Here is an 11,377-nt window from a genome sequence, read left to right as displayed (position 1 = left end):
ACGTCACTTTGGTCTTCCTAGACGGAATATTGTGAGGAAGAATTATGCAAAACAATAGCCTGGCGTTCATTTTCGGTGAAGGAGAAAATCCATACCTCCATGCCGTAATTGCGTGTACACACTTATTTACAGAGCTATGCTACACATACACACACACACACACACACAGGAGATTCACATAATCTGAAGAAAAACGCAAACCAGAATGCAAGAACTGCGCAAATGCGGACATTTGTGAGGTAAGTTTAGTTTAAAATAATACGAGGAGAAGTGTGACAAAATATGGTAACATATACATAATTCAACTACAGATGAGGCGGTGGGATTTCAATTCTGTGTTTAGTATGCTACTGGTTTGACGAGGCTGAATTTACGATTCGGAATCATAGACAGTAAAAGTTCGGAATGCGGTGGAGTTGAGTTTCGATTCCACATTTCCAATTCCACATACATATTGCAAATTTCTACCACCAGGGGGCAGTGTTGACCGCAGAGCTATATGATATACGGCTCTGCATCTGCCACGCTGTACCAGACAACAGGCACTCTTCACATACTCGAGTCTCCCCTCTTTCATATGACACCCCCCATAAACAATTCCATCTTAGAAAATGGGCGTTTTTTGTATTTCAAAGTCCAGGGGCCGATTTCACAAAGCTATTTTTGTGAGTGTTTGCCATCCACTCCTCAGGCCTTACAGCTCAAGAGCTCATGCATCTATGAGATGAGGCCTGGCCCTAGGCTGTTGGTGGGTGTTTGCAGGTTGCCCAGGGCCAAGGGCAGCTCTAGAGGTCAGCCTAGGGGTCATGCAGCAGCCTAGGCCTCCCCCAGGGTCTCTACTAGTAGCCTACCCATATGTGGTAGAATTTCCGATGCCAAATGGATTTTGAGCGACTGGGATATGTGGCATGGACAGTTCTGCTGCTCATGGGGGGTGTCATATGAAAGAGGAGAGACTCTAGTATCCATATGGGGCATGGACAGTGCTCCAGTTCTGCTGCTCATGTACCTATTGTTGTTGGTTTCTGTAGTGGACACGGATCAGCATGGGCACTGCTCCACAGCACTATACGCAACAAACTGTGCACTGTGTATTCTGACACCTTTCTATCAGAACCAGCATTAACTTTTTCAGCAATTTCAGCGACAGTACAGTTGGCTCGAACCACACGGACCAACCCCACGTGCATCAATGAGCCTTGGCCGTCCATGACCCTGTCGTCGGTTGACTGCTCTTCCTTCCTAGGACCACTTTTGATAGATACTGACTTCTGCAGACTGGGAGTGCCCCACAAGAGCTGCAGTTTTGGAGATCCTCTGACCCAGTCAGCTAGCCATCGAAATTTTGCCCTTGTCAAAGCTGCTCAAATCCTTACGCTTGCCCATATTTCCTGCTTCTAACACATCAACTTTCTGGACAAAATGTTCACTTGCTGCCTAATATCCCACACACTGATAGATACCATGATAAGGAGATAATCAGTGTTATTCATTTTACCTGTCAGTGATCATAATGTATAGTATATATACTCTTTTGATCCCATGAGGGAAATTCGGTCTCTGCATTTATCCCAATCCGTGAATTAGTGTGATTAATGTTATGGCTAATCAGTGTATTCACCAGTGATTTTAAGCTCACATTTTAATTTTCAGATTCAGAATCAATTTTCCTTTAATACAACTCTAATAGTTTAATGAAGTTCAACCTCAACGCACCACAATGCAAAGGCCAAATGGCTAAACATCGCTACTGTTTAAACATGTAATCCAACATGTCTTCTTCCCTATCTTAGGTGGTGGAAGTAGAAGGAATGGTACTCTTATCAGTAACTGCTGGTCAAGTGCACACCTGTTCTCCATCCTTTTCATCTCTGAACAAACACACAAAGAAGCTCTAATGAATGTAAATGCTGATTACACCTCACAATTACTTCTTCTAACTTCTTCAATGACTGATAACTGACTTTTACTGCAATTGACAGTAAATGAAAACTGAAATCCTTAATACTAATAATTATGTTTGAGTTTCTTGAAATTGCTTCTTTGGTGAGTGTATGTATTTATAGTTGTATCTTATTTCCCACTATGTATGTGTGTGTGTGTGTGTGTGTAGTTTAATAGTGTGGACTGGACCACCAACCTAGGCCTGATTGTTCTCTCATATGAGGTCTTTCAGACTGGTGTTGACAATATCCCTCCCGTGACCATTGCAACACTGGTCCTCAATATATTTGTTTATCTGTCGCCAGTGAAACCTGTCACACAGGTGGGTGTCGGGCTGAGAGGTAAAATAATGTTGTTTAGATAGTTTTTTAATTTTTTTATTTGCACAGGTCATGTTTTAGAACAGTGTTAACTTTAAAATGTAAAACAAATATATTTCAGCTCTGATCTACGATTAAAATACAATCCCTAATTTCCTTAGTTATGTACTATACAAATGATCTAAGCTTCTTCAGGAATATTTATTAGATATTTGTACTGATATTGATTTGTATTGATATTTATTTTGTGCATTGTGTATTTATTTCATGTAAACAATATATGATATAAGTGATTGAATGTATGTGTACACATTCATGTTTCAGGTGTGCGTTAGTGTGCAGACGGCAGTATGGCAGCGAGAGTGGCGTCGTATGCTCTTGGGCCCATTCCATCACAGGAATGATTGGCACCTCAGCCTCAACATGGTGTCCCTGTTGAGGGCAAAGCCTTTGGAGCACTTCCTGGGCGGGGTCTGGTTTGCCTGTCTGCTGGCCATCTTCTCCTTGCTTACAGGATTGGTCTATCTCCTGCTGAGGGCGGGACTATACGTGCTCACAGAGGATTCCTCACATGGCTCATGGTGTATTGTAGGATTTGATGGTACTGTGTGTGTACTGTGTGTGTGCATATGTTGTTTATACTGACACTGCATATCCTGACGTAAATGTGTGTGCGTGCGTGTGTGCGTGTGCGTGTGTGTGTGTGTGTGTGTGTGTGTGCGTGTGTGTGTGTGTATGTGTGTGTGTGCATGTGTTGTTTATACTGATCCGGAATATCCTGTTTGTGTGTGTGTGTATGTGTGTGTGTGTGTGAGATGTGTGTGACTAAAATGTGAACTATTCATAATAGAACCTATGACAACTCTGTTGTGATCTGTGTGTTGTGCAGTCTGAGACTGGTATTAACATGGGCTGCCACTATGTTTCAGGTGTGCTGATTGGTCTGCATTAACGCATTAACGTGGGTTACCACTATGTTTCAGGTGTGCTGATTGGTCTGCATTAACGTGGGTTACCACTTTGTTTCAGGTGTGCTGATTGGTCTGCATTAACGCATTAACGTGGGTTACCACTATGTTTCAGGTGTGCTGATTGGTCTGCATTAACGTGGGTTACCACTATGTTTCAGGTGTTCTGATTGGTCTGCATTAACGCGGGTTACCACTATGTTTCAGGTGTGCTGATTGGTCTGCAATAACGCATTAACGTGGGTTACCACTATGTTTCAGCTGTGCTGATTGGTCTGCATGTTGTGAATGTCTACTACCACCCCAACTCATTGTCCCAGCTCATGGGATTCCCTGTGGCCACACGTGTGACCTGCTGGATGGAACTTTTCCTGGTGTATGCCTTGGAACCTGGGTGAGACCCACTAATACACATGGATACACACACACACACACACACACACATACCACACATACACACACACACACACACACACACACACACACACACACACACACACACACACACAGAGGGAGAGAGTCCAACAGTCAGTCATGTTTCTTTTGTACAGGGTGTCTGTGTTGACACCTCTTTCTGGATTGCTGGTGGGTCTTCTCTACACCAAAGGGCCTCTGAGGAGTGCAATGGCAGGATGTGCAGGTACACACCAGTTTAAGGTACAGATAACAGATTCATACAACAGTGTGCTTTAGTTGAGGATGTCTGTGTGTTGTCCCATGATGTTGTGGCTTCTGCCATATCTGTCTCTGTTAGCACAAGATAGTGATTTTTTTTTTTGTGGGGCCAAACTACATGTCAAAAGACCACTCGACATACCAGGGAGGGGCTTGTGTTTGTGCTAATGTGTTTGTGCATCTACCTGAAGGTGTCATGACAGGAAATCAGACAGGGAGAAGATCAATGTACTTCTATGAGTCAGGTATGTGTGCACGAAGAATCCAGCCATGAAGCTACCTTGTACAGTAGCATACTGTACTCTCATAGAGTTGTTAGTTTCTGGTTTGCATACATTGTTCTAATGAGTCCCTTTGCCTAACATATACCTTTGACACAAAGGTGATGTTATGGTTAGCATACTCTGCATTTTCGTGCTTTCTAGTTCAAGCACTACTTTTATGAAATATAACCTGCATACTGTATTTTATAATGACAGAAGTTTGGAGTGAACGATAGTGTACCTTCAACAACAAAGGACACTTCTCCTTTGCTTCTCCTTGCTTATGTGTAAATAGGTTACAGTGGATGGCGCAGTCCTAATCCCACAGCAGATCTCAATCATCCACAGTTTAGTCGAAAGCAAGCCCCTGCCACACACTGTGAGACCAGGTGTCCTGATAGACCGCCTCGTGCTAATTCCTCCCCACACACTCCGTCCAGGAAGCAGCGCTGTACTGGTAGACCCCCAGCCAGAGATGCTTTGAACCCATATGTCCAGCTTCATGACCTGCATCCCAGAACTACCAGGCAACTAACCAAAGGAGCCTCTTGCAAATGTGAGTTACACATGCATGCATTTGTGCATGCAAGCGAGGTACATATATTAAAATATTCATGATTTCAAATACACATGCACATACAGTACAGGCCAAAAGTTTGGACACACCTTCTCATTCAATGCGTTTTCTTTATTTTCATGACTATTTACATTGTAGATTCATCAAAACTATTAATGAACACGTGGAATTATGTACTTAACAAAAAAGTGTGAAATAACTGAAAACATGTCTTATATTCTAGTTTCTTCAAAGTTGCTATTTTTTTAAAAATTTAATACCATATTCAGCAAGCCATAACTTGACAAATATTCATCTGTGGGCCAAATAACTTTGCATTCATTCATAGTTTTGATGCCTTCAGTGAGAATCTACAATGTAAATAGTCATGAAAATAAAGAAAACGCATGGAAATGAGAAGGTGTGTCCAAACTTTTGGCCTGTACTGTACATACACATGGACCTGGGTACATGGATTGTCATTAATCTGTGTGTGTTTGTGAATGTTTGAGCCTGTGAATGTTGATATATATATATATATATATATATATATATATATATATATATATATATATATATATATATGTACATATATATATATATATATATGTACATATGCTTGTTTCTTTCAGATGTATTCACCTGCCCTTGCTGTCCCAGAACATTTTGCCTAAGGATAGCACGCAACCGTCATCTTCTCACTCATGGAGATCAGTCCCAACATGGTGACTATCAAACTCTGTATTTAATACCGTACATTTACATTGGTCTATGTAATTACAAAATTCTCTCTCTTTCTCTCTTGTGTAAACAATGCCTAAGTGTTACCTCAAAAGTAAATATTAGTTAGACAGACTAGAGGCCTAGGAGAGGCCTACCAGCTAGTGTCTCACACCACTTGAGCGCTTTGGGTTGCACTCTCTGCACGTTAAATGCGCTATACAAATAAAACTGACTTGACTTGACTTGACCAACTGTGAATTTTGGTGGAGAATTGGTGAGGATCTGGGAGTGCAAGGCTGGAATCGGTATTTTGTCTTTTTGAAGGCTACCTGAATTTAAGCTACGCACAAGATGATCTTGGGAGAAACCTTCATTCTTTCCTTCTGCTGTGACCCTGTTCCCCAACTGACTATTGTTTTTTCCCCCAACAGAATCATCTTCCAGGCCACACCACCAGGTTAATCAAAGTGTGGATGACGGACCACCAGATCCAGACCCTGTAATGGTGCCCCAATCTCCAGACCTGAACCCCTCTGAAAACCTCTGGAATATGGTTAAGAAGAAGCTGGGTAGTTACATGGCATCAAACCAATCCGAGCGGCTTATTCAAGGTCTGAAAACATGGCATCTTTTTTATAATTAAATATCTATCTATTCAGGTGATAGTGCTGAAATGATTGTGAAAATCATGTGTAATTGGTATGGATATACTGTGTGCATGTGGTATGGATATACTGCGTGCATGCATGTGGTATGGATATACTGTACCTCTTATGCTTACTAAGTTTATTTTCAAGGGCCCACTAACTCAGCCAAGTCTGCTGCTTCTGCCAGACCATCTAACCCTGTCACAGAGGAAGTGCGGCACCGACGTCTCCTGAGGTTTCAGCATCTGACATCTGAGCCAGCAGCTGCTTTTCCAGCAGACTGTTAATGGCAATTTATTTTCAGAGTGACTATTTGCACCCCTGATACAATTAGCCTTGGCCACACAGCTGGGCTATTTGCACCCTCTATGATGACTCGCAACAAATGCAAACGTCAGCAGAAAGTGAAAAATTCAGAAAGGTTTTGGCACTAATATCTGTTCTGATGAATTTTCTGGTTGAAAGGTTGTATTTTATTTTCATAATCTTTGTTCAGTGAATATACGTCCGTCATTTTGTTAGTGAACAGCAATCTCATGATTATGACGGTCAGGCCTGCCAACTATTGGCTACTATGAGATGTAGGAAGAACACATGAACCATCCAAAAGTTAGAGAGATACGTAGTAGGGTAGGCTATTAGGAAAAGTTTTCAGAAATAATCGTTTTCAATGATAAAACCTCATTGAAATAATATGCATTTTCCATATGGGGTCTTAGAAGCCATCTGTCTCCTTCTAGCCACAGCGTTTTTGTTGCAAACATAATCAACCTAAGCATGCTCAGATGACGTGATAGGCGTTGTTGCTCACCTGTCCATCATCGTAAAGCCCGATTTGATTGGTCCGTCAGATTTGGGGCGAGCATAGTTGCTCCACAACGGAACAATGCCAGACCGAACTTCCCGACCTCAAATGTTGTGGGCGGGACTAAGTTCGGCTGGCACCCAGGCTAGCGAACAATAAATTTGCCTGCAAACTTCCACCAGCCACGTGGAAGCAGATAGATGGCTAGCACGGTGAGGCACATAGGAGTACAGGGTTCAATTCTCGTGAGAAGTGTTTTGGCCAGAGTTGTTGAGAAAAGTAGCTACCAGTATTTGCATCCCTAAGTACAAGTTTGCAGGTTCCATTCAGTAATTTGTCCGCCGCTCACGGCCCTCAAACCCACCACCTCGACACACACCGGCATGGGAGTCGAGCGCTCTAACCACTGAGCTAAAAGCCCAGGCTTCCAACTCAGCGGTTAGAAGCGTGCTTAAGGTTAGGGGTGTGAGGATTTACACGCGCAACTAGCATGCTAACTCAGTTCGCCTCCGTTACATATACACCGGGCAGAGTTTCCGCTAGAAAAAAATGGTGGTTTCGTTTTCCGGACATTTTGATGATATGCCGGTCAAATATCCTATTATCGCTTCTAAATTAGTCAAATTGAGGAAAACTGGAGACAGGCTATTTAGCTTAAAGAATGACATAATCAGGCTGTATAGAATGCAACATGTTCATTAGCCTAACTTAAACACAACGGCTGCACCCCCCGCAACTCCACTTCCAATTCCAATGTCACTGATTCCGACAGATACGCCCGACACTTCTGCTTTTTATCTGGTGGTGGTGGAGTTGACCGGACAGCTGAGGCTTCAGACGTTACCAATTTATCATCATCCATCACGTCTGGCCTCTGAAAAAACTTTTAAGGCTAGTCTGCCTGGGCCTGGCCATGTTTGAACCGCCTCACTCATTTGTTCGTTGTTTAACATGGTCGTTTTAAGTGTGCGCTTCCTATTCATTTTTTTTTCCGGCCAATGTCCGATAATTACCGGACAACGGAAACCCTGACACCGGGGTATGAATAGCATCCACTTCAAATTATACACAGCATACATTGATATTTGTATTGGGGTGAAAATAGCCGTTGCCATTTATTTTTTCTATTCTGGATAAAAAACTATATTACGGTACTTAAAGTATCTATCTATACAGTTTATTAATTTTCTGCTTGTATTGGTGGAATTTGTGTATCAAAATGAGAGTTCCAAAAACATTCCGTACAACTGTGCAGATGTGATGTACTCTGCATTCAATGATTTGCACTATGTTGATTTTGGCTGGGACTTGAAACCTTTGATATTTTAATAGGAGATAGCATGGGTCTGTTGTTACCTGATCAAATTATTATATAAAAACTGTTTTCCTTTTGCTGAAGGAAAATCATTACCCGTAAGATACGATTGGTCAGTGTTTTGGAGATAACATTATAAAAACGGCCACTGAATGTTTTCCACCAAATTCTTGTGTTTGTAATTTGTTTTTCTTTAAATGGATATGACAATAAAAAATGTTGTCCTAACCATGGATGATTTACTGTGTTTGTATTTCAACACTGTTAATGATTTCAAGCCAGCCTACATTAAACTGAACTTATCCATCATCAGCTATGCTCATTCCTTTTCATTTATCTGTGATAAGTGTGGTTGTACAACTTCTCTGAAGCAGGAGAGTATCACTAAAGCTACTTAACTAATCTTTGACAACCAACTGGTTGTTGACCGACAAAGATGCAAAGCAGCATGTTAATTACAAAATCAAGCATGTTGTAGAGATGTTAATAAAAGCCAGGAAGTGCAACTACATGCCCGAAGGCAATAACTAATAACTGTCGGAAGAGTGTTATCAAAATTTCCATAATGACACACACAGATGTCCATATCGAAATTAAATGCATTTATTGTAACTTAAACAGTTCACATAATGATTTATTTAGGATACTGGTGTTTGCATATAAATATCTGCTTGTGTGTTTGTATGTGTGTATATGTGTTAGTCAAAGTGTTGTTCTATGAGGAAGGAAAAGGTTGTGTTCCAATTGGTGAAGATGTTCAAGTCTTTTTTGTGTGTGCAAGTGAATTTGGCACAAGTGTGTGAGTGTGGCCACTGGACACAGCAATGAATGGCAGTAATTAGAAGACAGGTTTTGCAGCTGAGAAGAAAATCAAGAATGAAATGGTCTCTAAAACATCCTCCACCTTTCATATACAACTATTGTCCACTTAATGGCCCTCAACATCCCAATTAAATTAAGTGACAATATTCTCTCTTACACACGACTAAAAGAGAGCACCTATCTAATTTTATCCCCATAAGCCAGGTGTCAGAGAGACACACTTGGAAATTGGCCATGTGGGGTCCTTCAACTTTTTGAGGGATTCCAACCTTGTTTAACTTTGAGGGACATTCTCACTTCAAAATGCGGACGTGAACTAGGCCTACAGCGAAAATAACGGCAAGCACAACACTGATTATTCTGGGGGGGGATTGCACAAACCCAGGCAGAGATTTAGAGAACAAGACATCCAGATCCATCAATGGACTTTCCTGAAAATAAAAAAACATATCAATAGAGGGGACATGCTGACTTAAAGGAATCTAATAATGCTATATTTAATGCCTCGCAAGGATAGACCACTAAGCTAGAGGGAGATAATATGCCCTTTTACAAGAATGATCATCATCTAACCTCCACTGGAAATACTGACAATATTCTACCGACGCACATTGCATTAGAGTAGATATAACATACACTGATAGACAAAAAATGATGATCCCATACATAGGCTTCATAAAAATATGGGTCTTATGTGGATGACAAAAATTTGTTTCCAGACCATTTTTTTAATAAATGCATAGCATTTTTCAAAATATGGGGCATACAACTCCGCACTCAATTTATTGCTGAATGAAGGTACGACTGCAACACTGTGCTTTACCTGTCTGTGGCTGTATGTGTGTCTGTGTGTTTGTGTGTGTACTGTATGTGTGTGTGAGAGACAGACAGCAAGAGAGATTGTGTGTGTGTGTGTGTGTGTGTTCCTATAAACCCAGGCATGACCCACTTCCCACTTTCCTTTTCCTTTTGCATCGTTTAGTATCCGACACATCTGTTGGAAATATATAGATGTACGTGCACTCCTACATGATTGCTATGACTCACTTCTTCCCTTCCACTGACACTGTACATCTCTCCTCAAAGTAACAGCACTGACAAAACAACAAGTCAATCTGAATCATAGGAGAGCAAAACACCTCTCCCTGTGCAGGAAAAGAACAGGGGATAGAGAGAGCGAGAGAGAGAGTAAATGTGTGCATCAATCTTTTCTGTTTTCTTTCAAAATAGCACCACAATAATCACTAGCTAAATAAATACTTTTGACATTTACAGTAAAAATATAAAGCATTCCTGTTCTGATGACAGTGCAAACATATTTACATACATTAGAATATATCATTAGGGCTAAAACAGTGAGAAGCGGGTTAACATGACTCTAATCCTGTTAATACAAAAAGTGGATATGCCGAGTACTGAAAACAACCTGGTGTGTGTGTGTCTGTGTGTGTGTGTGTGTATGTGTGTGTGTGTGTTAGTATGATTTAATGGCTTTTGTTAGTCCTTAAAGAGAAAATAACACACCATCTCTCTTTCAAACAGATAAACAAGCAGAGAGGTTGAGGAATATACCAGAAGAGACAGACCAGACAGAAGGACCCCTGATGGAGAGCATGACTCGCAGGAGGATGACAGGAGGCCACTTAGCTACATTAGCATTAGCAATGCTTCCAAACGCATGAACTGAAAGAGGAAAAAACTAAGACAATGATTACAAAAAGGATTTATCTGAATGTATGTGTGTGCATTCATGTCCTTTGTGGAGCCGCATGTGTTTACGTACGTGTCAGTATGTGTGTGTGTGTGTGTGTGTGTGTGTGTGTAGGCACTATATCATGAAAATGATAGTAACCTACATTGGAAGATAGATAAACAGACAATGGGCAGACATCAAAGGAGCGTCACTGCTTTTTCTCCCAAGCAAATGATGCTTCAATCAGTATCCCCTTTTGCCATGTTGGACCGAGTAGGGAGAGAGAAAGGCAGGTTGGAAGAGAGAAGGGTAAGAGAGAAATAGAGGAAATATGACATCTTTCAGGTGCCATTCACCTTTGACTGACAGAGGGACAAAAAGGGCAGCTAGTTAGCGGCCCATAAATCACAGAGTGGAACAGACATGGCGTGAGTGCTTAGCGCTAACAGTAGCTATGTTCAGCCATGATGTACTCATTATCCTCGTTGAGCTTTCACACACTTACAAAAGTCATCGAAGGCAGTGCAGAAGCAGAGCCAATGGAACAGAGTGGAGGTTCCTGAATGACAATATCCACCAATTAGGAGAATGTGTTACTATGGAAAGGAAGAAATGACTCCAAAATGACTCCAACCCAACCAATAAA

The 11,377-nt window shown here is 41.4% G+C and overlaps 2 protein-coding genes across 5 annotated transcripts in view; one reads left to right on the top strand and one right to left on the bottom strand.

Moving 5' to 3' along the window:
• Positions 1-42: 42 nt before the first annotated feature.
• On the top strand, positions 43-8,525 carry LOC143121755 (rhomboid-related protein 4-like). The gene is made up of 11 exons (XM_076282327.1): positions 43-239; positions 1,794-1,903; positions 2,114-2,266; positions 2,589-2,865; positions 3,494-3,626; positions 3,784-3,872; positions 4,099-4,152; positions 4,466-4,726; positions 5,359-5,451; positions 5,881-6,060; positions 6,247-8,525. The coding sequence occupies exons 2-11, from the start codon at positions 1,898-1,900 to the stop codon at positions 6,381-6,383; spliced, it is 1,383 nt and encodes a 460-aa protein (XP_076138442.1). The 5' UTR covers positions 43-239; positions 1,794-1,897; the 3' UTR covers positions 6,384-8,525.
• Positions 8,526-8,803: 278 nt separating this feature from the next.
• Positions 8,804-11,377, bottom strand: part of col4a4 (collagen, type IV, alpha 4) — an 83,132-nt gene continuing 80,558 nt past the window's right edge. For all 4 annotated transcript variants that reach the window (XM_076282310.1, XM_076282309.1, XM_076282312.1 and 1 more), the window contains exon 47: positions 8,804-11,377. This exon is cut by the window's right edge and continues 699 nt beyond it. The gene's annotated coding sequence lies outside the window, so the exon portion shown is untranslated.

Source organism: Alosa pseudoharengus, unplaced genomic scaffold, assembly GCF_046254945.1.
Source record: "Alosa pseudoharengus isolate Yale_2024_CS ecotype anadromous, Long Island Sound unplaced genomic scaffold, YU_APseudo_1.1 YU_APseudo_1.1_scf_13, whole genome shotgun sequence".
NCBI classification, from domain to species: domain Eukaryota; kingdom Metazoa; phylum Chordata; class Actinopteri; order Clupeiformes; family Clupeidae; genus Alosa; species Alosa pseudoharengus.
This window is presented reverse-complemented; position numbering and strand designations above follow the sequence as displayed.